Below are 27970 nucleotides of genomic sequence, written 5' to 3'. Positions count from 1 at the left end.
TATGGGAGCTTCAATGCAAAAATATCCATGTTATGATATTAACTTCCATGATGTTGGTGTTGTTACTATGTATTTGTTTTTCTCAATGTTGACTCTCCTCCTCTCAAATGTCCTTTGGTTTGTCCACCTGACCATTGGAGGGATTATTTGTTATCACTGGACATTGCTGTGTCATTTATGATTGAAATAAATCCTGTATGTTGCAGCATGATCTGTTATGATTTCAACCCCCACAGTACCTTAATGTTCCTTCTAACGAAACCCCTTAATATATTTCCATTCATGGATCCATGACTTCATAATAATTTAGAGGAATGACAAAGAATGATTAAATCTATGAATCTAGTTTTTATTTGATGTACAATATACCGGTACATAAATTCCACTTTGTCACAAATCCTTCAACTAGCTTCTTGAAGCTTTAAAGACAAGATCATATATATGACTTAATCCACTTTACCCTGTTAGTGTTATATTCACTAATTTCAGAATGTTTTGTCCTATGTTAGTAGAATGTAGGACTATGGTTTGAAATATAGATGTCTGAATACTATAAAAAGCTAGTCTCTCATATCCAAGTCTTGAAAGTGGCTTTTAAGATGTAGATCTTGAGATGAATTTGAGAAGTTTTCCCATTGAGAAGTCTTGACACTGTCATATCTCTTATTTTGTGCCAACGAAAATATTGTGATTTGCCTGTAATTGGAAGACATTATTTAGGTTATGATGAGAAGACAATAATGTTATTGCATAACATTAACAGTGGACTGATAACCAGGCAGCTCCAATAATTTATCTTTAGTTATTGCAACAAAACATAAACATTAAGCCTTGAAGGCAGATACTGTTCACTTCTGCTTAAGATTGAGCATAGGTCCTTGCTCAGAACACCTGTTTCCTTAACAAGTGTACCTGCCCATTGTCACAACCCATCACTGCTGCCTTCCTGTCTCCTGACAGGCCGAACGAAGTCACGTGTGTTGACGTCATGGCGAACGCCATCTTGTTCCCACCGAGTTCCAGACTGTGGAACACTCCGTGACTGTCCAGCTCTGCAAGATGCCACCCCGCCAACCGGTGGCCGCCTTTCAACACTCCCGTCATGTCCGTGACTTCCAGCATGGTTGTGTAGTACCCAGTGTCTCTGTATTGGAGCTCTAGTTCAGATGGCTGGTTTCCCTGCATTCGTATCACTGCAAACATGTCATCCTTGGAAGGGGTTGAGCATGCTTTCTTGGTCTGCCTTCTCTCCAACATGTAGATCACAGTCTTGGACCCAGAGAATAGGATGTTGTGGTGTGCTGTTAGTCCATTGGGAAGCTCAATGCGTTGGGAGATCTCCTGAGATCTCACCTTCCACAAGACAACAACGGGGCTGGTCAGAACAAAAGTGCTGTTGGTTTTTCTGGAGCTGTTGTAGGAGTCGAGAGCGACTTGCATGGTCCCCAGGGTGTCACCTCTTCTATTAACGGCTGCAGCAGTGATCTGGAAAAGAAACGATTTTCTTTTAAAGTTCTTGTATATGTAACAAAGTACACCGTTTGGTGTGACAATATACATAGTTCTGACTTTCATATCAATCAACTGTAGCTTATGCCAGCTTACTCGGTTCATCATGTTCTCACATAAGCACACAAAAAAATAACAATAATTGTAGATGAGTGGATGTTTATACAATACTGTTATTATGAACCTTCGAGAATCTTAAGTAAGTATGTTGATGATGGATGAAAGAGTTCTTTACATATGGTAATGAAGCGGGCTACCCTAACTGTCCTCACCTTAACGTTTTCTCCATGGTCAAACTCAGTAGTAGAGAGAGTCTGTGTGTCTGGACCAGGCTCACTGCTGCCTGATCGCCAGTCCTCCAGTTCATCTGAGGACAGGATGGGGTAGAACACCACCACTCCTGGCTTGGCCTCCGTTGTGAAGCAGACCTTCAAACCACTCTCACCAAACGTGACGAATAGATGACTCATGTTTAAGAAGGGTATTGTCCTGTGTTGTAAAAATAGCATGTTAGCAAGCTGTGAAGTACACACTAGAGATGTAAAAGTCTAATATTCTTCCTGGTACTGAGATGAATATATTAACTTCTTAAAGAGAAACTGTCTTGGAATAGGCATTAATACTAATAATAGGAAGTATGAAATGATTGAGGAGTGTCAAATAGAATACAGTTCTTTAGCCATATATTGTGTACGGTTAGAGAGCTAGCACATGCACTACCGGTATATGGCTTTCTATATCATCCACATATGCTGTGAATGTCAAATTATACCTCCTGTGTCAGATTTTTAGGAACAGAAAGAGACCAATTCAAATTGAGAATAAATATGTGGGATTACACATATGGATGACAATATTCTTTGTACAGTACCTGTGAACCCCCATGCGTGTGTCTGAGCCCTGGTGACTCCCCCTCAGGTACCACACATCCACACCCAGGTAGCAGTAACAGCACGCAAAGTCGTCATCCAGGGAAAAACAGGCAACTTTGTGCTCCTCTGCAAAACAGTAACAGAGAATGGAAAAATGAATATGGATATGGACTGGTAGGTATATGTGACAGGATGTCTGGGAAAATATACAATCCTTTAACTCATGTGCCATTCGAGTACAAATATCTGAATTGCAGTAGAAACCTGCCTTTTCATGTAGTAGACTACTTCTATTGTATTTTTGCCAATGCCACATATGTATAAGGATTAATGGCAATATCAGTACTATGTATACTAAATAGCAATGATTTAAACAAAGCAAACCAAAGAGCTATACAAGCGTTTCACCATCCTTGGCAGTTTTTGTGAAGGCACACTGCTTATCAGATCTTGAACATTTGAGTACGTATATTGAGAAAATTATCTTGTCATACTTACTGCATGCCTGTGGGGTGCGTAATGTTGCATTTAGCACAGGTTCTCCTGAGAGTAGGTCCCACAGATATGTGGTGTCTGCAGAGCACGATATCACTGAGTCCCCGAGCGTGGAGAATCCACAGGAAGTAACGGACGTCTGGTGACACTACAGGGGTGGAAGTATCATGAAATGTAAAATTAAGTGCCTCTTTCGATAAAAAATTACTACTATACAATTGTGTATGATTTTAATGTCATGGTTAATCATAAGTATCTAACTGGTGTAATGTTACATCTCTAATTTTTTTTTCAATTGTACTGAGGAATATAAGAATCAATGTTTGGTGTATTCTGAAACAAGTAGAATTGAATTTTCCAGTGGGCACAAGCATAAAAAAGATTATTTACAATATTACTATATATGATGTCAGAAAATGCACATAATGTTTTGGTAAATCACTCATGATCATACAAAAAATACAAAGATGACGTATTTACTAGTTATGCAATACAAACAAGCAAATAAGTACGAAAAGACTTACGACCATAGCCTTGTGGTTCTGAGACGGTGCTGATGTCAGCAGTGAGGAGTCCCAGACCCTGACGGTGTTGTCATTCCCACCGCTACAGATAGGGGGACTCTCCTGGGGCCTGGCGCTACCAAAGCTACAACAGGTGACTGCCTCAGTGTGGCCCTTCAGCTTCGACCATCCCGAAGCATTTGCCTTGAAAGAGAAAACCTGTAACACGGGAAAGGGGTGAGACAATTTAGGTGGTTCTAGTAGAGCACACGACAGGTAAAAGAAAAATACTGCCACCCCTATTGCTGAACCAACATTCCTGTCCTTGGTGCTGAAAATCACCACTATCCCTGTCCCTGAGTTTGAATTGACACCACCACTGCTGACCCTGGTGCTAAAAAGCACCGCTGTTCCTGTCCCTGGTGCTGAAAAGCACCACTGTCACTGGTATTGAAACATCCCTGTCCCTGGTGCTGAAATTTCAGATTTCTAAGCCAAATATTTTGATTTATACTTGCTTCTTCTTCATACGCACCGAAAGGTCGTTCCGTTCAGGCATGGCGAGGAAGTCCAGATGCGGGCTGAACGCTGCCCAGCCGGACAGACTATTAGTCAGCAGTTTTCTGAACGGCTCGGCTGAAACATTTAAAAGGGGAAACACCCAGTTATACCATATATCCTTTTGCACAAAATACTATATATACTAGTCAACATGTAATGCGTACGGACAGATTCCAAAATGAACATAGATTACGTCATCAATTTCTAAACAGTCGCTTATTCTGCATAATCTAGTAGCACCTACGCAAGTGAAATGTTTGACAAAATATTTTAACTCCTTAGTACGATATGAGTCATGACATGGTGACACAAAATAACACAACTAAACCTACAAGATTCCAAAGTAAACATTTGCTACGTCATCAATTTCCGAATAGACGGTAATACTGCATAATTTGGTAGCACAAACGCAAGTTTAATGTTTCACAAAATCTTTCAACTCCTAAACATTACAAGAACGATGACAAAGTGACAAAAAAATACACAACTAAACCTACAAGAAGGGCCGGGAACGTTCCACAGGTAGGTTCCTATAGCGAGGACCGCAGCAACTCTCCTCCCATCCCGAGAGAAAGCTATGTGAGCCTGCTTGGAGTCACCCAGATTCTTGTCGGTATGAAGGGTCTTCAGATCCTGAAGATGAGAGAAAAGGATGATTATCAACAAGAATTAAGAAAATGTTTAGAAGTTCTGATTTACATTTGGATTTCATTGGTTGGTCTAAAGAGTTAAAGATGTTTCATATCATACACATCGACTCAAGAGGGAATTATATAGCAAGTTTATCCTACTAAAATGCATCTATCTTTATAATATTGAAAGAAAACAAATCAGATTCTCAATCAGGTTGCTTGTATGCGGGGTTATCCATTGGATCTAGACTGCGGTACTGTATGTGTCTCTACTTCCTGACCTCAGTCCTGTCTAACGATATTTTTTCTAAGAATAATTGCAGACTGCAAGATTTCTGTACTTACCGTATCAGTGTTATAGTCCCAGAGGAAGACCTCGTTGCCTACAACGGCTAGACTGGTGGTGGTAGGGGAGAATGCAGCAGCTTTTGGGCGACACTGTAGGGTACGGAATAGTTTCGTATTGAAATTGATCCTGCGACCAATATAACGTTATAATGTAAAGTTTCCTTACTCAGTGAACTTCATATGGTTAACCAGCAACTTATACATGAATGTGACGAGAATACAAGCTAACCCTGTTCGTGAACAGTACAATACAAGGAAATAGTGAAAGCCTTACACGGAAATTCTTCTTCTGGGACTGTTCCCCCGTTTGCACATTGAAGACAAGGAACTGTCCGAAGGTCACCAATCTCAACTAATGTAAAGTAGATATAGAGAAAACACATGTGAACATACCATACAGACAAGAATCAGCCAAGCAGGAAAATACCTTGCACACCTAGGTGGTGTAAGCAAATTATGGTCAAGACATCAAAGAGCATTCATTTTTCAATCAAGACGATGTTCATTATCAGCAAGGACACCATTTTATCGATAACCATATGATCTTGACATTTGCAATGATAGGATCACATATTATATAATTGTATTTGTTGGATAGCTCACCTCTTTGTTAGTCTGTGGAACGTACAAGACGGTGCAGTAGTCACATTGTAGCCCAAGCTTGATATTTTGCAATACCGTGCCTGTCGCAATGAAAGGAAAGAATCAGCTTTAACCGTTGGATAGTGAACAAAGGGGGCAAATATATATGGCTTTCTAAAATGCAAAGCCTGAGATAGCTGAAGTGTTCGTGTTTTAACGGTTTCGCTGCAATACCATTTCGATACAAATTCCTGACTACTATCAATTGCCTGATACATTACTGCCCTGTATTAGAGGATTGACAATATATTATTCAAACCTTCTGCATTTCCTCCGATTCCAAGACCAAATATCTTGATGTTCTTTGCCTCACACACAGCCAGCCAGAGGTTCTGCCTGTGGAACGCCATGGCAACGGGCGCTGCCTTCACGATGAACACAGGCGCCCCAACGGCAACCTGTGGGAAGGAAATATTATGTAAGTAAAACTTTGCAATTCTCACAATCCACATTTTCTGTAACCTTGAAGGACAGCGATATATAGCTATATTATTTTCCATTGCTTGTACCATTTAAGCGTCATACTAAATTATCAGTTGTTATTGCATACGTTATGGTTGTCAAAGCTCAACATCTATCTGACACATGGGTTGCTTATCATGCATTTTATCTAATGGTAGCTTATTCTACATTTTCGGCATGATCCATACCTTCCAAACGTTGAGTGAGCCTCCATCAGAAGCCACAGCCAGGTAAGTGTTATCCGGAGAGAACAGACAGAGCCTGACGGCACCAGGATGTTTCAGAACCAGCAACTCCGGCCGCGGAGACTGATCCTTGGTCCGGTCTATCCAATACACGACTGGAATTGGATGATATAAAACAGGTATTCAGGTCATTTGTCACGCAAAAGTAGTCATGAATGAAAGGTAGATAACGGTAAAAACTGAGCATTGAACATTGGCGAATTGGCGAATTAGCTTGGTCTAACCAAAGATTTCTTCTTTGCTATTTTGTGTCACCCGAAGCTCACAGAAACTGCCTGTTTTAAATCTTTTACAAGATAGTATGAGATGTATCAGAGAAAATAATTTTAATTTCCTTTACCCTTTGTCCCTTTCAAATGTTTCCTAGCGGCAGTTACAACACTTGAAGACTTGTGCTCGTTCAGGGCCTGCTGACATAGGACATCCGGGTTCTCGTGCAGGATCCGCACGTTTGCCAAGATGAAGCGATGGCAGTCAGAAACCTCGGGACACTCTTTGGCGGCCTGTTCAAAACCAAAATACGACAGTTATCTACCATTAAACTATGCAAACTATCAAATAAAACGCAACTCTGGATTACAGAATCAGAACACCAACGGCTGCCACGTCGTGGGAGAGACAAACATTCTCATTTGTATATCACTAGTGCTGGCAATGGCAGCAGGTCCGTACCTACCTGTGACAGCTCTGATGTCAGCTCGTAAACACGACCCGTTCTGCACTTGGCCTCCATCCAAGGAATGCTGCACATCACCTGTAATGTATCATTGCACTCATAGTCAGTAACCAGTATTGAACTTCTGTAATATATAAAGATATAGAGTTCCAGTTGCACACGTCTGTTATCACTCGCTGACAGTAATGATCAACGTTGGTTTGAATCTACTCTATTTTCCCCTACGGTCTATCAATGTTGATATGATGTATGATTTTGCTTCATACCGATTCTGCCGTTGTCCACATCTTGGCGCTAATGATGTGGTGCGGCAGCTCTGTCAGCTTCCGTTGGTTGTATATGGTTTCACTTCCATCTCCTTTCCCGTCAGACAGAACTAGGTCCTGGGGGTATACTCCACGACCCTTAAGATGCAGAAGCCTGTCGTCCTTGGACAGAAATGGTTTGGGCTCATGTGCCCATCTGTGAGTAGAGTAAGAAGTTGCGAATGCAATCATTATTTTGTCAAAATCATCAACTTGTAGTCATAATGGATGAAGAAGAGTGGTGGATGTCACTCGAAATACGTCCGGAACTAAATTTTCGTGTTTTTTTTATCCAGTTGTAGAGATGATGAATTGTATTTGAACATCAAATCAATATCAATGTTAAAAGCTTTTTCAATGAAAAAACGACACAGACATTTCCTCTGGATTTGTAGTTTCAGGTCTTCACCAAACATGTGTAACGAAAATGCATTCAGTGCCTTTATCGTAATGCACTACTGATATAAAGCCTGTTTCTTACCTGCCCATGAAGTAGTCTGCCAGGTCTCTGTGGATGAGGTCCGCCATGTGGGACAGGTACATTTCTCGTGCCACCTCAGCAAACAGTCTGTGATACCACCTGTACACCACAGTTCCTTCTACTCCGTTCTCAACAAGATAGTCACCTGTGGAAAGTCATTTTACATTATCTATACGGATCTGGTAACCAGAAGATTTTTTTTAAGTACAACCATTTTCTATAATGATAGCTTCATGACACTTCACATATCAGATGTTGCTTTTATTCCTTGCACATAAAAGTACGTCAGTTGATTTTTAACGTCTGTAGCTTTGGTTTCTACTTGATTGATTCTGTATCTAAATTTAGATCCCTATGGTCGTCATGTTGCCACTGATATCACTGGCTTATTCACTGGACCTTGTCTTTGTATATGAAGGATGGATCGAGCTTGTATCCATTCTCTATGTTGTTTATCACACGATACTTTGTGTACAGTACTTGAGAGCTACTTGTAAGTTATAGTTATCCTACCTAGGTCGTTCCTCAACCTCGTCCATAGCAACGTGGGCAGTCTCCTGACCGGCGGCATGTGGTACTGGAACACGTCATCAAGAACGGACTCGTCACATGACAGGACATCAAGAAGCTCATTGGTTGACAGCCCGGATTTGGAAGCCGTGATGTAGGATAGTGTGTGGCTGACCAGTATTTTCCCATGAGTCTTCTCAAGCCTAAAACACAAGCAAGTATTAGAAACGCACATGTTTCACACGTCTTTGTGAGCCTTATAATTAGTTTTGACAGCGGTTGTTTTCTTTACCCATTCGACATGCGATGAACATCTTATTAACAACACGTGCGTATATGATAATGAATTATTAGTCTGTCATATAAACTGATTGCCTGGTCAAACAACATCGGTTATAAGAGTGCACTGTTAAATGTATAATTTGAAAGTTCATCTGTTTTTGCAAGTTCGTGTCCGTAGGCTAATTGCAAGTACATGATAGAAACATGATTTATAGCGTACATGTGACAATGAACAGTGATAAGCATAATTGTAAAAAGAGCGAGGATACTCGAATACTAGTGTTGGCTGTTTCTAAACAGGCTGAGTTTGGCTACTTCTATAATACGGTTGGGACGAACGGCTCGTGTAATTTGTATTCCAAGATTTGGTATGCAAAAATGTAGATTGCATTTTAAGATGTTGCTTAGCTACTCACTGCCTGAAAAACTGCTTGATGAGTGCGGTGGTGGATGGGGCTAAGTCACATCGTTCTAACGGGGTATATGACTTCCATTTGGCCGCCATGTCACTAGCAATGCGGACATACAGCGGCGTCAACTGGCCCTTCTGATGGGATGTCAGCAGCTTCTCCTGCTGTCCTGGCGTTAGGGTTCTGAAATAGAAGGTCAAATATGGGATCTTCCTACCGGTGCGACTTGCATGTTCTTAATCTATAGAAGGCAAATTGCAGCAGTGTGGTAGTTTGCACTATTTAGATGACGGTAGAGTTTTGGTAAAAGTTGATTTCATTCGAGTCTTTTTTAATGTATCTAAAAAAGCAAAGAAGAATATGCATCGTGGATTATCTGAATGTTTTTACCTTCCCTGTTTTTCCAACCGTGATGTCACCATATCCTTTGACTGAGCAGCGTCCAGTGGTAAGACCTATAAAACAAGGAAACAGCTTGTATGTCCAATATATACCAGAAAGTATCTGATTACTGCAGCTTGAGTTATAAAACAACACCCTGGCAGGCTGAATAAAGATTCTAAACTAGAGCTATGCCGCTCAAGATGTTTTACTGAGGGATGCCTGTGGGGCGATAGATGTCGGTTACCTGAGGAATGGGTCTACTCTACTACATAATAAAACAACACCCTATTTGCCTTGATTTAAGTCTTTATTTCCATCGTGTTGACAATCCACTCCTACCTGTAAGAAGCTGTCATCCCCGAAACCCATGCTCTTGAGGATACCGAGTGTCTCCCCCCGTGTCAGGGTGCTGAGTACCAGGTGAACGTTAGGCGGCAGGGCAGTCGGCAGCCATGTCAGGTCGTCACCTTCATCTCCTCCCTCCAACTGGTCCAGGGAATCTATGAAGAGAACTGGACAAAGGGAAGGGATACTCATTATGCTGGAAGTATAAATGTATAGGAATCAATGAATTAAACTGATACTCACGACTCAAAGTTTGCTGTGAGAAACTTTCATATGGTATCCACCATATTTTTTCAGCTCTGAAAGGTCGAGTGACCTGAGTATACTTGTACTAGTAGAAAGTGTACAAAGTTTGCTTCATCTTTTACAGTATGACTTTTATTTCTTTGTCTTATTTTAATTAAGAACGAAACAGTTTATATGTTCTTTTGTGCCTTTTTAATCAATCTGATTTTAAATTTTTGAAGCATTCATTTGGATGTGGTTAATGGTCAACGTAAGTTCACTACAGACGTCGACAGAGCAGAAGAACGCTGTTGGAATAAATCGTTCCATAAGAAAAGGCCTGGCCCAGCTGTTGCTACCTGGGTGTTGGATTAGTCGTGCAACTTAAAAGGTCAAAGAAGTTATAAACAGTTGTACCTAAAGGTTTTTGCTCCGTGGCCTTGTAGAGAAGTTCTAAGAACCTTGCCGACAGACCTCTGTAGTCATGTGGTAAAGGCTTCCGAGAGTTGTAACACAGGCTCAACTGCAAGACAAAGACACCAACGGATTTACCTCACAATCGCAAGACATTAAAGATTGACAGGCTGGTAGCAGTAAGATGCAACATTGGCATTGTAGCACATACTTAGAGCACACATTTTGGCGATTCATATTTGTAAGTAATTAGAATCATGTGATAAAACACCATTCCTAACAAACTGCTTGCTGAACAAATTCAACAAAATCTAGATTAACATTGGCGATGAATCTTTACGTTCAATGCATAACATTTGTTGAGCTTCTTTGTCTATATTTCTTACATATGCCTTTATCAACATACCTGGCTACAAATACTTTGTAAAAGCTTCTTGGCATTGGACGATGCTGGAGACGTTCCTGTGAACCGGATAACGTGGGTTGGTCTGTAAAAAAAGTCAGATGTGTTGGTATTGATAGTTTCAAGGGCTGTGATCTTATTTGTATATCTTCAGTACGACGTGGCAACTCTAGAAGGAAGCATGCATTTCTATCAAATACAAAAAAAAGAATAATGTAGGAGAAGACATAATCCTACCATAAAATGACATTGATTGACTCATACTGGGCATCAAAGTTCGTTTGAACACCTCTAGATTAACATACATCAAAGATCTGTAGCACTCACCGTCCAACACCCATACCATCGTTCTTTTCTAGTGAAAGACTGAATGCCTTGGAGAGGAGGGAAGTCTTTCCTGATCCTCCCATTCCGTGAACTATCATTGGCTGGAACCATTAGAGACATAATAGCACAATATTAAGACATGGATACAATCAACGTCGTACGTTTAAGTTGACTTCACATTGACAATATGGACTTCGTGACCTCCTAAGTATCCAATGGCCATGTTCCTGTTTTAAATCATTATGTTTAACAAAATAATCTCAGCGTGGAAACTATGTTATGAATTCAGAGACTGGAATCTGAAGTGAAATATACAACTTACCGTTCCAGGGCTTGCCTCAGCCAGATACTCGAGCATCTGAAAAGATTAATGCCAGTTATCTTAATGCTATACAAGATGTTCTTCATAGTCTTTAATATTAACACCGCATTAAATCAACATATAAAACAACTGTAATCAAATGGGCTATCACAAAAGGAAGCAGGAACAATATTACGTGTGTGTGTCAACGTAGAAAGCTGTAATTGAAGTCTAGTGGTTCAATCCCACAAAATAAGTGTAAAGCAAATGAAGAAATACACCTTGCTTAGATAGTCTTCCCTGCCCACAAACGTCTGTAGTCTCTGTCTGCACATCTCTGCATGATGCACAAGCTCGTCATACAGTGGGTTCTCCGCAGAGTGTCCTTTGACAACCCCTGTGAAAATTAAACATCGGGAAATTAATGTATTCTGGTAATGTTACGATATCTTAATGTTACGATATCTTCTTCTTCTTCCAGTTATTACGTGTCTACTCTAAATTGAAGACACGGTGAGGGTTCTCGGGGTACTTTTGTGGAGGGTGGTCGCTAGGTTGTGTAATTTGGCTTTCTTTGTGTTTGAAAGAGAGATAGAGAGAGCCCAGCTCCTCAAGGGCAGAGGCGCTACTCGGGATCCTCACCCTACAGCTAGGTGGCAGTGAGTACCCATGGTCACTGAAGATGTTTAGAAGTCTTCAACTTATGAATTTGGAAAGTGCTTTTTAAGGTCAGTACTTCTGAATCATTAACTATCTACTTGTAAAATCCATTCATCAACTTCAAATGTACAATCAAATCAAACTGACGTGAATTCAGAACACTGCCCCACGTTTGTGAAGATTCGATGTCAATTCCATGTATAGCCCACCTTTAACAATGGAGGAGATAAGTTGTCTGCAGAACTCGTCACAAAACAGTTGCGCGTTACGGACATTGTTGCCGGCAGTCAGTCCGGCACCAGGCTCCCACGTCATGTGGTAACTGGATAAACAAAAAGATATGTATTTGTGGGAACTTAGTCTATGCTGCTATTTGTTTTTTGATCAAGGAAAATCTACTATGTTGACAGAATCAGCCTGTGTGAAATAGAAAAAAAAGAACTTCATTGAATTTGTTGTTCAACTTTATTGTTATAGAAGACAGACAATCCAGCTAACTTGGAACGTTTATGCTACAAGTTAAAAATTAACCAAAGGTTTAATGAAGACTGGGCTGGTTATCGTAACATAGAGTTGATGTATCAGTTTTAAAAGAATAAAAGCTGAGGCCTCCATGTCAAGTAAAAATTAGGCACGCAAAATAAATATTTCATGGTTGACAGAATTGATTCACGTGATGTGCGTTTTATGTGCGTCATTACAGTCTTAGTTTAGTATCGTGCCCGACAAATTATCCAGCTAGGATTCTTAGTACTGTACCTCAACATGGCTCTGTCTCCCATCTTCTCCTTGACCCGCTCTTTCAGCGTGGTGAGCTTCTGCAGAGATTCGTTGTCAACGTTTCCTTCAGAACACACGTCTGTGTAGAATCTGGCGATGTATATGAAGCAATTAGTAATTGCAAAAGTAAAAAAAATAAATGCAAGAGTGTGTTTCTGTGACATTTCCCAGTACACACTAGCCTTTCTTTATGAATGAATATAAAGTCCAAAGCGTGAGTGCTTGTTATAAGAGGGTCTTGTTCGGTCTACAATACCTTGCATTCTGATCTGACGTGTTGAATCCGTCGATTGTCCGGCTGAAGAAAAAGCATCTTTCTTGTAATCGACCATCTGACTCTCCAAGATCAAGAGCTTTGAGAATTTCACCTGGAACAGAAAAGCACGATTTGTAGCAGTAGAAAATGGTATAAGAAGTCTTGCGTTCTTTTAAACCTCTTAGACTCAGTATATTATATGATGCCGGCCCATGCAATGCTGCAAAATACAGGCCACGAAAGCAGAACTGCATTTAGACTTACAAAACAACCGTTAACGTGAACCAAAAGCCACTAGCTGTCTACGCTGTTTACAAATTGTAATGATCATAATTTAGTGTCATACTTTGGGTGCGTACTTGGGTCATATTATGTCTCACCTTCCGTCACTGAATTATGATATTTGTCGATATCGTCTTCGTCCAGACCTGCTAACCTCGCCGCGCCACGCATGGCAACCTGCATGGCTCCGTATTCTTGTGTCCAGGACTTTCCGTCAGTCTTACTGCCAGTCACGTACCCAGGGTAGTGTGTGGAGATCGGTTGTAGGAGGTAGACTGGGTCTGTGAAACGCGGAAAATTGAACATTTCGTACACAGTGACTTCTAAAGGCATGGGGCATTTTTAGTCACAGTTAACAGTTAGTTTATTGTCCAGAAAATGGATGCATTTAGGTCAAAACGAGGCAAGTATGCCACACGAAGGTGAATCCCAGCTGTTTATCTTATCTTCTTGCTATTATCTGTTTCTCCGTAGCAAGAAATTTGTCATTATCATGATATACAGTAAAATTTACCTCTAGTTCTGCATTAATTAACCTCTAGCTCTGCATCTATATTGTCAATTAAATCCAATTGTTGCACATATAACGTTGCATTAGCTACAATTTAGAGTGTCCATCCATGTCTGTGACTTGGTTATTATGTTGGTAGGTGTCGGAAAAACGGAGGTCAAGTTCCATAACGGGCCTTACCCAGCGCGTTCCTGTCCAGTGCGAACCATTTCTTCAGCAGATGCGCCGCGAACTCGTTGGACTGTTGGATCTGCTCCGTCAGCTTGTTGAACGTCATCCATGGGATCTCTGGAGGGAACGGCCGCCAGCCGTACTTGTGGCTCAGGATTCCCACAAAGAACGGGCCGATGGACGTCTCTCTGTAGGAAAGACATGGATTTTACAAGTCTTTGTTGTATCATCATTAGAATCGTTCATTTAAAGATGATATTAAGCTGTTTCAGTCCCGTGTGTATTTATATATGGAGGAGAGAGGAGGGGCCATTGCCATGCAATTAGCACCATGAGGGCCGTTGTTGCTTACTACAGGCCCAGGTACATTCGTCATACGAACGCCTTACGATCGCAAACGAGGGGCACTCTTGGGATGGTCGTCAATGTTTCAGTTGTTTTGTTACGGAAAAGACTGTCTTAGATCCTTATCGGCGGTTAGTTCTGCCTACTTGAAAATCCTACACCAAAATGGTGATCGTATGACGACCTACGACGAAAGCGATCGCGCCTTCAATAGTCGTTTCATACCTGCATCTCAGGATCTCCTGTAAGCAGATCTTCACTGTCTGGTGCTCGTCTGTGGCCTCGTCCCGCACCCCCCATCTCAGGTCAACCTCGTTAAAGTTACAGCCAATCAGACGGCAGTACTCCCGCAGGAAGGGGTACACATCCTCCATCAGCAGGTTCCTCTCAACCTTGGTGTCCGTGAAGGTCGAACTGATGAAGACCCACACCTGTGCAAGTTGGGGAAATGTTTGTGTAAGACTTGTGTGTTCTTGCCCCAGATTTATAAACTTAAGATTGAACTAAGGCCTAACCTGACACCGGTCACGTCTACACAACGAAAGCATGGTGGTGCTATTCCAAACGAAAATCACGACCGTAGCATGTCCAGAACGCAAGATATCAAACCAGGAATTTCCACTGCAAATGTGGCCCCAAATCTGATTATTTTGAGCAATTTGAGGTCTTAGCAAGACCTATCCAAATATCAAATATCAAGACAATCCACCCAGGCCTTCGAGAGTTATGCTGGTCAACTACAACGTTCTAGTGGAGGTAATTAAGAATAGATTAAACAATAGATAGATTTATCTGTTCTGTAATTATGAGAAATGCAATTGGAGAACGAGTAGGTGGTTGACATGGCTCCCTTTTACAAAGACAAAGGTTTCTGTTGGCATACTAGCTGCCAAATATTAGACAAACTTCAGATGTTAAAATGTTACCTCTTTAGTGTTGTTAGACGGTGGTTCAACCGGAATGTTGCCTTCCAACAGAGCCTGAAACTCCTGTAAGAATCTCCTGTTGTTGGACGGTTTCCCCTTCAGCTCCTCCTGCAGGTTGTTAGCGGCGTTGGCGAGGAGAGTCTTCCACGGTTCCCTCTCCCGCCGGGGCTGCTGCCACACTCCCTGGGCGTACCTGGGGATAACGGGACATGTTTTAATGTGAAATAATCATTTATTTATTCGTTATTCTACTGGGTCCATTATACGATTACACATATCGCCACAATGGTGGTTTTCAAGGGACCCTGGGGTGAGCACACGTGAATGTAACATACAGTCAACTCTGACCAAGACAAGAGGGCCGATTAAATCTCGACTATGCTGACAGACGGACACTTTAGACAAGGCTCATAATGCTTGTGCCAATGAGAAAACTTATCTCTTAAGGGACCACCAAAATGGTCACATCGGGCAGGTAGTCCTATTATGTGTAGGTTTAAATGTGTGTATTAAGACTACAATAGAGAGATCTGCAATGAATTTATACATATGTTTCCTTACTCATATGGTCAGTTATATCTCGCTTCTGTTAAAAATGCAAATTAAAATCAGTCTTATATGTTGGTTTTTCACAGACAAAAACATCGCAGGAAGGTCTGATCATAGATCACTTGGGATGCAAAGATAACATGATGACAAACGTGAAGAAAAACATTTAGTCCTAAACCAGCCGTACCGTTCCGGGATGGTTCTACTGACGCTGTGTAGAGACAGTTTGGTGCGGATGTTGCTCCACACGGACGTCCTCCCGCTCCCACCAGTGTGGTTCACAGGGCCGCTTACAGACGCACCGTTCCCCATTCTTGTTCCTTACGGGTTCATCGTGCGAGAAGTTTAGCTATGTGGACATTTCCGCCTGTAGAAGAAAAACATGTTTCAGTACTTATCGTTTCAAACGTCGTTAAGCAAGTATTGATTACATATTACATAGATATTGTTTAGTATAATAAGTTCTATATACAATGTAATAAGTTTATTGCAAATTTTTACCCTTGGGCTAATTGCAGGTAACATGAGAGATTCAAAGTGTAAAAACAATATAGCAAGTGTCTGGTCTAAAAGCAAACTATAGCAAGTACGTATACGTATATTAGTATGGTCTTCTTCATACACCAGCTTGTTAACCGTACATTGGAGTAAGGTGTAATGTATTGTCATGTCCGCACTGTAGATTAGTAAATTAAAAACAGTGGAGCTTTTTGAGCCCCCCTCCAACAAAACTATTTAAAAATGCACGAAATACGCATATGCGCATATTTAGGGCATAAATGTTTACATAATTTCGAATTCGCGGACTACTCCACTCGTTTTCTGCATTTGGCTGATAGCGTTACAGGTGTTTTAACCTAAAGACACTAAAGCCGGCACAATTCTACGCAATGCGCGGCCTACATATTGAGCGTGAGAACTGTAACGAAGCAGACAAAGATACGATGGAGGCCAGAACAAAGGTTGTTGCTGTTGTGTTGTACCTTGTAGGTAACGAAGCATGAAAAGATTTGGTTAGAGAAAGGAGGACATGTACAGTCAACAAATCAAAACAAAGTACAGAAAGTAGACTAAACAAATCCTGCATAACGGACTATATGGTTAAGTCACGGTCAAGCTGACAGGCCGTCATGTGTCCGAAAATGGCAAGGTTATAGGGCATCATTTTTTGCAATTGATTCATTGTACATGTATAAGCCGGTGTCATACTAATGCCGTCAAGTCAGTTGCTTAGCAGGGAGTGAATTTTACTGACATCATGTGCCTCTATGTCTAAAGATTCTAAATAGAGTCTTCATAGGGAATCTGTTATGTCTTAGTCCTAGGAAATATACATTTTGGGGTCCTAATGTTATGATCAATGATAAAGCAAGAATTTTATTAGACGATCAGTCGAGGAATTGACCGACTTAGAATCTTAAAAAACACCTAAGACAGTTTTCGGCGATCAATCAGTCTTCTTTATTATTAATATTCCATACAGCATTTCCTCTCTGAGCGCAAATTATGGAACTATAAACTGAGTTAATGTTGTCCTGGTTTTCCCACACCACAAATAAGTCACCCCTGACATAGAAATAGTGAAAGGCACCCAATAGTGCAACAATGTGCTCTTTTATAACGCGAACCAGATGTTTCCACATTGCTGCCCATGCCTCATGGCTAAAATGTTTGTACCCAAATCACGGCGTACTTTATTCTTCTTCTTCTTCCGGTAATGTCCAACTGCCGTAGAGACGGCAATGATTGTTTCTGTTGTTGTGATGGACTCCGGTTTCCTCAGCAGTTTTACCTCACAACCAAACAGCTTTTATCTGGCGGCCAATGTTTTTTTGTGCGTCGTCGGTGTGAGACAGAGTGTTTCCTAGCAATGGCACTTCAACACTATTAACAGACAACCAATGCATGGAAACCTAATTACCATACTCGTGACTGTTCAATAGTGAAACTACGACATGGCTCCCCTGTGTAACGTTTCAATGAAATACTAAACCGTTTGAGTTGCAAAGAAAGGGAATGTTGTTTACATTGTATAAGTGGACAGTAGAAGAGGACTTTATAGCCAATGCATGTATCTCTATCGTTTCATATCATTTTTATGCTCCTGACAAATTCCAAAAAAAGGGCGCGTTTGTTTAGACTACTACGCTATACTTCATAAATCTGTCAACAGTTATTGAACATTTCAACCAGTCCCATTATGTAGCAGCAGACACATTGACGTCATCTTGTTGTGTGTAAACAATGGCATGACTTTAATTGCGCCAAACTGTTTGTTTCACTTTCCGTTTCTCCTGCTCTTGTTAATGCTAGTACAAGGCATTCAGCACATGAAATAGTCTTAAGGCATTTTTTCCGGTTACTGAAAGTTACTCAACGAAACTTGATGTTATTAGATGGTCTGATAGATTTGGCGCAAGTTCAGAATTCAATTCTATTTTTGGTTGGAAGTGTGGTGTGTGTTGAAGGTACATCTAATACATAAAACACAACTGTAGGCACATTACTAACGTTCTGAGTGATTTGGGCCAAGGTTTAGAGTTCGTTAGGGCGGAATGGGGGGCTTTCGGCCGCACTAAGTCCTAACCAACATAGTAACAATGCAACGCATATTTTCTGGGATATTTCAAATCCCCGCGTCCAAAACGTCCGGGAGACCAGTTTGAAAGTAGAGCAAGGTGCCTGTGGAATGTGTAGGGATAGGAAATCAATGGAGCTTTAACCGTATCCTAAATAAACCCTGGCCTAATTTTCAGGTAAATTTCCGCAAGTGATAATAAGCCCCTAACTCACTAACGTTATACATCCATATTTCTGCATTATGAATTACGGCAACATCATGTAGTCCATAGAGAAAAATAATACCGTCCCTCAATATGGGGTGATATAAATCGGCCAAGGAGCACAGTTGGACCTTCGGAATTCCTTTCACCAATCAATCCATCCACCAGTACCTTTAGTAAGTTAGCTGATCAGCCGTAGGGGCGTTAACCTATGGTTATCAACTTTCAAACCTATGTGTTATCCCTTACATACAGTTTATACTGTAATTGCCCCCATGAAACATATCCGACTTGTCGTTTAGACATCAATAGTAAGATGAGATTGGCATAAGCAGGTGTTAGGTAAGAGGGATATCATATATGTGGGCTGTTGTTTTTTGTAGTAAATGGAAAGCTACCACCTCAAAGTAAAATGTCGTTGACACGATCGAACATAAAGTTGGCTTGATATTTGGAAACAAATCGTATTGTCCTTTTGTATTTTAGCTGATCAAGTAACTGTCGAAAATATATTATTGTGGGAACATAATGCAGTGGTCTGTGAAACATGGTGATATGTCATCCATGTCCAATCATCCTAATGCTACACATAAAAAGCAGTTACAGAGGTGTGTTGGAGGATATCAGCTGTCAATAACGTTCGCAAAGTACAGACAATGTAACAACACGCGTACAATACACACCAACGGCCAGTACAGTTTACAAAAAAACTACCTAGTACGTGTCTGTGATTGTTTGTATGGTTTTTAAAGAATTAATCATTGTTATCTGTTTCATTTCTGTTTGTTCAGAGGGTTCATAGGTCGAAACAATTGACAGTACAGATTTTAGAGCACCTGGTCTTACTGTTGGGAAACATTGTAATGTAAACATACCTTCATAGCAAGTGGAAACCGTCATACCCCCCCCCCCCCCTCCCTTCCTACACAGACTGCTGAGACGAGGGGTGTGTATGCCCGATCACATGTGGGCTGATCACTTCAAGGGCAGACAAGCACTGAATTATGTATGGTTTTACGTATACAGGTGACCTAATTTCATGAAAACATAGTCCCACCTGTTCAAAATTGCTGCTCAATCTTCAGTTTTCTAACAGGGCAACGGCGAACGTAAAGTTGACGAACGTCTTGCGTAGTTCAGCGACCCGTACAGGTACAGGTGTGGCTTTGTGACCTCAGACCTGTTAGATTGACCCTTGGGGGGCCGACGTCACATGTTTAGAATTTGTCACCAAGGCAACGCGCCTGGCGGAAAGGGAATTAGTGTAATGGTGTCGACTCCGTTTACACCTGTTGGACAAGTAACAGGCTTTCGTGTAAGGGCTAAAGACAACACACAGATTCTGAAATTACCTCTGTGAATGCTTGCGGTATTCGGATAGTTTTTGTGTATGAAGGAGTGAAAGTAAAGTAAATATTAGATTTGCTCGACGTCACGTGAGCAAACTCACTTCCGTCTTTTAGCAATCACCTGTATGGTAAAGGACCTCACTAAATGTATTTGTTGTTTTGTGTCGGTGGGGGGAAACGCAATACCTTTGATAACAACCCAGTGTTCTTTCAGGCCGACTAGGTTGCAAGTTCGAGATCACGATTGGACATTGTTATTTTCGTTGCGCAAGTGTGACGTAATGTTTCTTCTTTTGGGATTTCGTCAACACTGGGCAAAGTTGGTATACTTATCATTAATTAGAAAAAAATACGTAAGAAGAGTAGACCCGTTTTTAGATTATAAGCTCGTTATATCTTTAATGATAACACCTGCAAATTTTATAATTCTATGTTGCTATATGACAAGAACATTTGACATGTATGGCCATTTTAGGAACAATTGATATCGTACATGCTTCAGAATAACTTGTTGGAAAATGCTGTAAAAACACGGAATTGCATGCTCTAAATTAAACTCTAGGCTTAAGGATAACACGACACAAAACAAAATGTTCAGAATAAACAAGTAAATGGCAAAACTAGTTTGTGGATATGAGGAACAGCCATCATGATGCCGTGTATTGTAAGGTACAGAATTTCGCCTGTTCGAGAATGCTGTAAGAATGGTCTGAAGACAACATGACACCAAACTTGCTCAGAATAAACACCAAACTAATATATGAGGATTTTAGGAACGGCCATGATATTTCAAGCTTCAGAATGTTATTCTCTTGTACTACAACAGGAAAAAAACAAACAAACTATAACGCATGTTTTAGATTATAACGTTACTAGAATGATAGTATGACACCAAATATAATCAAACAACAAACCATAGAAAGAAGTGATGACGTAAGTATTCACACATGAAGGATTATCCATGAAAATGAAAATAAATTGCATTTTAATATTTTCTAGATTTTGACTCTAAGATGCGTTTTGTTATAGATACAATTGTTAAATTTGGTTACTGTTTTCATTATGTAAGATAATTTGCGCTGTATTGTATGGCGAAAAGCGTGTTAAATTTCGTGTAGATTAAAATCATTTTTGTGTAAATATTGTCACCCTGGGTGAAGAATTCTATTCCTTTCTTATGATCTTAATACATACCATCCAGGATCATTTCTTAATCTTTTGCATGGAAACATACCTAAGCCTGCAGACTGCTAAAATGTTGCCTCCTCTAATAGCTACAGCAAATTCTAGCACCAATGTCAATCCAGCATTGATGTACCCTTGTTATTTCTTTTGGGTCTTTTTTGTCTCCAAACCCTACGGAATCAGGACGACTCGGACCATTACTAACTCGGCCCATTAAAAATTTGGTCAACTCGGACCACCCCCCTGGTCAACTCGGACCACCCCCATGTACCAGTCGGACCAAATTACTTATCTTTTGAAAAAAGTTAATTTGACACTTCTTGGTACATTTGTACTAACCTTAGTATTATAAAGATTGTCCCCAGCTGCTACTAATAGAACGTCCCCCAGTACAGAACGTCAGAAGTTTTAGATCTAGTATCATATGTGCCGCGGGCGCCGGCGATATTAAAACCGCGATATTAAAAGTGGACACGGTCGGCTTGAGAAAAAATCCTTAATTAGCAATTAATCTTCAACAAGAACGAATCATACTCTGATCAATACCCACATCTTATTTGTCTAAAGCTATTCCGTAGAGCAAGTAATAATAAAGTTTACTACTGTCCTCTATTTATAGATATAAAATAGAAGCGCCTCACACATATCCACGTTTCCACACACGCTGCGTATTTCGGGGTCAACGACCTAATGTGCGCCGCATGGAATGCCGAAAACTTCCGATGAATTACACAATCCAATCAATCCAACCTACAGTTTTCTCATTTCAGAGTATATACATATAAAAACTGTTGGGGATTACATTTTCGAAAAAAGATCAATTAAATAGCTGTCCAGGGGGGATGGTCCGCATTTTTGAGACAGGAAGATTACATAATGGAACAATTTTTTTGGAAATGAACTTCAGGATGTTATGAAAGTCTTTGATTTCTGGATGCTACTGCGCAAGATCTTTCCATGTACAAATGTACTTGCACATGTTAGATGAATATAGAGACGGTGCATCAAAAGACAATACTTAAAAATATTCTTGTGTAAATTGTGTATTTTCACCACAGGACATATTTTCATAGAAAGTGGATTATGTGGCGGCACAGGTAAAAATGTCTATTCCCAGTTTTCAACGTTTAGAGATGTAAGAGAATATTGGTAAGCTATCTCTGCATACAACTCTGGACCTTAAGTTCACTTAGTGCAGACGACACAGGTGAGTTCCCTCCCCTCCACATATCTGGGACACGGCAAGGCCCCACAGCGGGCTTCCACGGGGCAGAACAGAGCGCCGTTATGGTCGGCCTGTCCGCCTGTCACGGCCTCGGGACTTACATCAACGCAAACAAACTCTTTCCCATTCAGACTATGTCGTTCAGCCATGAGATAGCCATAATACTCCCGGGTCCAGCCGCTATAACAGGAGGTACGGGCGGGGATCATCAACTTACTGCCGCGGGTTGGGACGTAGCAGACCGCACAAGGGACGTCGTGATTGTGAAGGGAGGTGGAGCCGAACGGGACGTTTGTGTTCAGGCTAAACTCTGCACCGTACATGAAAGCTTTCCACCCTTGGACTCCATCTTGGTACCTTCCCCACTGTGGGTCGGTGGGCAGACACTGGTAGTTAGTCCCACCGCCTGGATGACTGTAATGTGAGCCTCCTGCATAACCTGATGTGAAAGCACAACAAAACAAGAGTTCGGAGACCTCATACGTCCATGAAATACTTTCACATCTGCTCTGCATAATTGCTTGGTTATGTACACCTTTAAGTAACTTACACAGGTCACAATGTTGACAATCCAATCATTTACTACATGTACTTAGATGAATTAGGACACTTTCACATTAATTTTATGCAATAGTATGCAAATTAGGGACTTATTTGCATAATTGGTATCTGCTTATCTTCCACCTACCACAAACTACATATCCAATCCAATCCAATCCAATACGTATACCCCCAGATGACCCCGCGAGGGGCAAAGTAGGGGGCGGGGGGAGCTGAGGCTCCCGGGTTAGGGCGGGCAGGCCGCCTGCTTGGCACGGAAGCACTCAACGTTGGGAGCACTTACAACCGTGCCAGGCAGGGCGTTCCACTCAGAAATGGTGCGTGCGAAAAATGAGTTTTTATATGTGTCGGAACGGGCGAAGATGTTACAGGTATTCGTGTCCTATAATGGAAAACACTGTAAATATAGATTTTTCTCATTAAGTATGCAAATTAAGTCCATATTTGCATAATTTGCACCTCATTATGTACATCTCTGCCAAAGATACCTGCATGTTAAATGTCATGGAGATCCATAATTCCATACTCCGTTATGCTCCTTGGAAGATTTTGACAAAATTGCCCCTGCAGTTCCAGAGCAAGCCGCTGGGGAGCCCAAACATACATCACTTCTTCCTTACATCACAAGCTACCTGCCACCAAAAAAAATCAATCCATAGCATGTCCAGGTCAAAAGACACACAAAAAAATTGAATTTCTGATGCAGTACCAAGGTCACACACCAGGGGGCCCAAAATCGACCCTGAGAGAGACACCAAAAACTATACCTCCATTTTTCATGGAGGTAATTACTAAAAAGTCGCATAGAATAACAGTCATGGGCTTCAACGCGGGGACCAGAGAGAAGAATTACAAAGATAAAACCATAATAACATTGACATGGACATCTCTTTCGCAGGGCATTATACCCTGATCAGTTTGCTCCACTTGTACGTTTGTTTACTACAGTGACGTAGTAGAGTGTGGCCAGGCTGTCATCTTGATTTCAGTAAGATACATGTACCCTTTTTCAATGGTTGAATCTTGTTTTTCATGGTTGTCAAACAAGATTCAAGAAAGGAATTGAAGAATCAAAAACAATGGGCTACTATAATATAATGCGCTAATGAATACTTTTGTTGCATCATATGCCCACTGGGTTATGTATGTACTAGGTTGATAGATAATAGATAGATAGATATATAGAGAGACAGAGGGATACTTAATCAACCTAGCACAACCATTATATTCTATACTACTAACATAGGTCAATTCTTTACGAATCTTTATGATGGAAATATAATATGATATAGGGTACTCTTACCATTGTAGACTTTTGTTGCTCCAGAAGGACAAGTCGTCCTGCCCCAACGGACGTAGACAGCACCTCCTGTAATAAAAAAATGTATACTACGCATAATCTAATTGATGGGAAGATTATCGGTTTTGTGCATTGTATTACTACAGGTTTATTTGGCTCAAACAAAGTTCAATGTTTTACATTCAATTACATCGCCGTCTGAAATATCTGACAGGAGCAAAGCACCAGTACATTAATTTTTCCATCTGAAACGGACCTAGCAAATCATATACTTTTTAGACGAGAAACTTCTTTATTCTTATGATCAAACGTTTGAGAACATTTGTAAAGCATTACGCCACCTATGTGTATTGTTTTACCTGGTCCCTTAGGACCCGTGGAGCCCGTGTATCCCCTGTCCCCTTTCTGACTCCGCTACTCTGCCAGGAGATTGAAAAAGAAGATATGTTATCTTCCCTGTAAGGCGTTAACATATTGTGGTTCGAGGAAGAATCAAATTAATCTTGTTGAACATAACGAGAGACACAAAAAGTTGTGTTTTATTACCTGTGCCTGGCTCCCCCTTAAGTCCGGGTGGTCCGGTCTCTCCTTTTTGTCCGGCAGCACCCTACAAAAATCAAACAGGGACCCGGTAACTAAATTGTGAAAGACACATACTCCAAAAGTACCGAAATAGTTATCTTCATTTGTTCTATTTTTCATCTTTCTTGTAAAATATGTTCTTATCTACTATCTAGTTGTTAAGAAAAAACAAAACTACCAAATCCATGTATCCTACATACAGGAAGGCCGGCAGCACCAGCCTGACCAGGTATCCCATCTCGTCCGTCTCGTCCGGACTGACAGCCTGGATGGGGAGAAACAACGAAAGTCTGAAAGAACGAGAGTCTGAAAGAACGAGAGTCTGAGACAACGAGAGTCTGAAACAACGGGCGTTCAACGAGAGTCTGAAACAACGGGCGTACAACGAGGGTCTGAAACAACGAAAGTCTGAAACAACGAGGGTCTGAAACAACGAGAGTCTGAAACAACGGGCGAGGGTCTGAAACAACGGGCGTACAACGAGGGTCTGAAACAACGGGCGTTCAACGAGGGTCTGAAACAACGAAAGTCTGAAACAACGAGGGTCTGAAACAACGAGAGTCTGAAACAACGAGAGTCTGAAACAACGAAAGTCTGAAACAACGAGGGTCTGAAACAACGAGAGTCTGAAACAACGAGAGTCTGAAACAACGAGGGTCTGAAACAACGGGCGTACAACGAGAGTCTGAAACAACGGGCGTACAACGAGGGTCTGAAACAACGAAAGTCTGAAACAACGAGGGTCTAAAACAACGAGAGTGTGAAACAACGGTAGTCAGAAACAACTAAAGCCTTAAACATTGATAGCCAGAAACAACGATGGCCTGGAATGACTATGACGGATTATTGTTCCTATCCCTTATAGTTTTTCTTGATGTAAAGTTTTGTCATGATTGTGTCGGGGCAATATTGTGAAAACGACGACTTCGGCTTAAAACCCAGGCAAAATGACGGTGAGTTTGCCAAACAAGCAATCGATCGGGTTATATTCTAGCTATTAGCTGGTAGCATATACATATAAACAGATATTTGAACTGATAGAATGGACGATATGAACAATTTCATGACGTCATGCAGACAAATCCAAACTCACCTGAGGGCCCAATGGGAAGTCGAACCCAATTTGGGGTCGGTGAGTCTCTCTTGCGCCTGCGCAGTAGTCCTCCCACACTGTCGTTCTTACTCAGCAGCTCGCTGTCGTCAACACTGACGTCATCAGCCCGTTGGTTCAGCACAGAACCGGTCTGATGGGACAGGACAGATCATGAGGCGATCTCAAAGTTTGTCAACCTGACTTTTGGGGTTATACATCAAGTTGACTACAGAAAAGACTATTTAAACATGGTATGTGTGCCTGAACAAACTAAAGACTTGTCCTTTTCGCGAGACGGCAATCGCTGAGTGACCATATTGCGACCAAATAGGATTTAAGAGACCCTTGCTTTCATAATAGGAATATGGTTCAAGCTAGGCGTTAAAGTATGATTTTAAACACAACAAACACACAAAACGTTAGTTAACTATGGAATTCGTTGAACGATCTATCAAGGCTTTGGTCGATCACCGGTCTCTTGGGTCTAAGTGGTGGAAAATGATACATGTACTCTGATATGGGAGGAGAAATATGTTCAATATCTAATATATTTTATTCAATATATGTTGAATAAAAGAGGTATGTTATTATACTAGATATATTGTAACTCACATCAATCGATTGTTGTTCGGCCTGGTTCGGTGGGAAGTTCCCGCCATGAATCTGTGATTCCAGCACGGCAACCCTCTCCCTCAGGGTCCCGGTCTCCTGTTGGAGTTTGGTGATCGCCTCTCTGTCACTGCCGCCCTTTTCCTTCAGGCTCACCATTTCTATCATCATGTTGTTCACCTCTTGCTCCATTCTGTTTACCTTCTCCGCCATGATGTTAGAATTTTGCGCCATGTTGTGAAACACCACGGCCAGCACCACGGCGGAGGCGAACACCGCAGTCGCCCCGACCACTCCCAGGACCGACCCGAGCCGGCCGGCCGCGCGCTCACGGCGGGAGACTCTTTCAGACACCGGCGGGCCGTAAGGCATGCGCAACTTCTCCTGACTCATTCTGCTGCAGTTACTCGAACTACCAACAGCCAGGACTTACGGTTAGTCACAGTTCGTGCAGAGCTGAGTATGAGCTGCGTACTGGAGGAAGTTGTGTTGGTAAAGTGGTCTGTCTCAAGAACACAGTCGGGACTTTCCCGCGATAGAAAGTTTCTCGGAAACTAATTAAGGCCTCGCGACTTCATTGTTGTGGATCATATCCTCATTGTCATTGCTTTGGAAAGAAAGCATCAAGTTGTTCTCGCATCACAGTTTTGATGTATATCATTGTGCATCATTTGATTCGTCATGGGAAGTCCGGCGAATATCCTGCTTTGGGCGATAAAATGAAAACATGGAAAACTGAACGTGGAAAGAACACGGGACAAAATGATACTCAGGCCTTAGCCTTTTTACACATTGTTTAGAACATGTCAGTACATTGGTAGTTAAATGTTTTCCAATATTTCCAAAATTTTGATGACATTTATGAACCAGACATGGATCACGATTAAGATAATTCTTAACTGTTTATCACTGATATTCCCCAAATCTATAATCACCCATGTTGGTTTGACTATCCATAAGTGTTCATTGGAAATTCATTATCTTTGGGAATTGTATCTCTGACAAGTAAACGTACGGTATTTTAATTTAGGGGACCTGGTGAGTTATCACATGATCAAGATGACATACACATACACATATATAATATAATTTTGCCTAAGAAACTGTCTGCACCACTCACTGGAACCTCGCGCTTGACCTATGGCTGTATATTTGGTATGAAAACCCCATAATTAGATTAGTTGCGAGGTTATTTCTAAATGCTGATGATTTTACTCCGGAGTCATTAATGCTAAATGTAAAGATTGCCCTAACCAAACTCCACGGCTACTTCAACTCGCAATGAGGAAACAAACCAAACACACACGTGCAATTATACTAAGTCAATTAACTCGGATAAGCGCAGTCCAACTATTGTTGTAGGTAACCTGGCAGGTCACTTGCAACATCCCCAGGCATAATGTTGTAATAGCTAAAAGTGGATCTGAATAAAGTCAAGTCAAGTCTAGACGAGATATCAACAAGGCATTAT

At 41.2% G+C, this 27970-nt stretch overlaps 3 protein-coding genes across 3 annotated transcripts; all 3 read right to left on the bottom strand.

Annotated features, from left to right (window-relative positions):
* Nucleotides 1-70: 70 nt before the first annotated feature.
* On the bottom strand, nucleotides 71-19759 carry LOC118422711. Its single transcript, XM_035830430.1, has 34 exons — nucleotides 19653-19759; nucleotides 16000-16179; nucleotides 15264-15456; nucleotides 14563-14768; nucleotides 14002-14180; nucleotides 13409-13591; nucleotides 13029-13140; nucleotides 12752-12862; nucleotides 12202-12314; nucleotides 11614-11729; nucleotides 11354-11389; nucleotides 11032-11132; nucleotides 10708-10789; nucleotides 10305-10410; nucleotides 9657-9829; nucleotides 9324-9388; nucleotides 8940-9116; nucleotides 8245-8444; nucleotides 7732-7876; nucleotides 7212-7407; nucleotides 6946-7023; nucleotides 6610-6772; nucleotides 6213-6364; nucleotides 5822-5960; nucleotides 5524-5603; nucleotides 5195-5272; nucleotides 4918-5010; nucleotides 4438-4573; nucleotides 3915-4015; nucleotides 3401-3598; nucleotides 2880-3024; nucleotides 2381-2507; nucleotides 1782-1998; nucleotides 71-1485 (listed from the first exon to the last, which is right to left on the bottom strand). Exons 2-34 carry the CDS (start codon nucleotides 16122-16124, stop codon nucleotides 883-885), a joined length of 4929 nt encoding a protein of 1642 aa, XP_035686323.1. The 5' UTR covers nucleotides 16125-16179; nucleotides 19653-19759; the 3' UTR covers nucleotides 71-882.
* Nucleotides 19760-21825: 2066 nt separating this feature from the next.
* Nucleotides 21826-24323, bottom strand: LOC118422426 (short-chain collagen C4-like). The gene is made up of 2 exons (XM_035829991.1): nucleotides 24219-24323; nucleotides 21826-22793 (listed from the first exon to the last, which is right to left on the bottom strand). Exons 1-2 carry the CDS (start codon nucleotides 24310-24312, stop codon nucleotides 22315-22317), a joined length of 573 nt encoding a protein of 190 aa, XP_035685884.1. The 5' UTR covers nucleotides 24313-24323; the 3' UTR covers nucleotides 21826-22314.
* A 227-nt stretch (nucleotides 24324-24550) lies between these two features.
* Nucleotides 24551-27205, bottom strand: LOC118422425 (macrophage scavenger receptor types I and II-like). The gene is made up of 5 exons (XM_035829990.1): nucleotides 26503-27205; nucleotides 25891-26041; nucleotides 24998-25062; nucleotides 24762-24822; nucleotides 24551-24634 (listed from the first exon to the last, which is right to left on the bottom strand). The coding sequence occupies exons 1-5, from the start codon at nucleotides 26890-26892 to the stop codon at nucleotides 24630-24632; spliced, it is 672 nt and encodes a 223-aa protein (XP_035685883.1). The 5' UTR covers nucleotides 26893-27205; the 3' UTR covers nucleotides 24551-24629.
* Between the last annotated feature and the right edge of the window lie 765 nt (nucleotides 27206-27970).

Source organism: Branchiostoma floridae, chromosome 9 (genome assembly GCF_000003815.2).
Source record: "Branchiostoma floridae strain S238N-H82 chromosome 9, Bfl_VNyyK, whole genome shotgun sequence".
NCBI classification, from domain to species: domain Eukaryota; kingdom Metazoa; phylum Chordata; class Leptocardii; order Amphioxiformes; family Branchiostomatidae; genus Branchiostoma; species Branchiostoma floridae.
The sequence above is the reverse complement of the archived record's forward strand: the minus strand, read 5'-3'. Positions and strand labels throughout refer to the sequence as shown.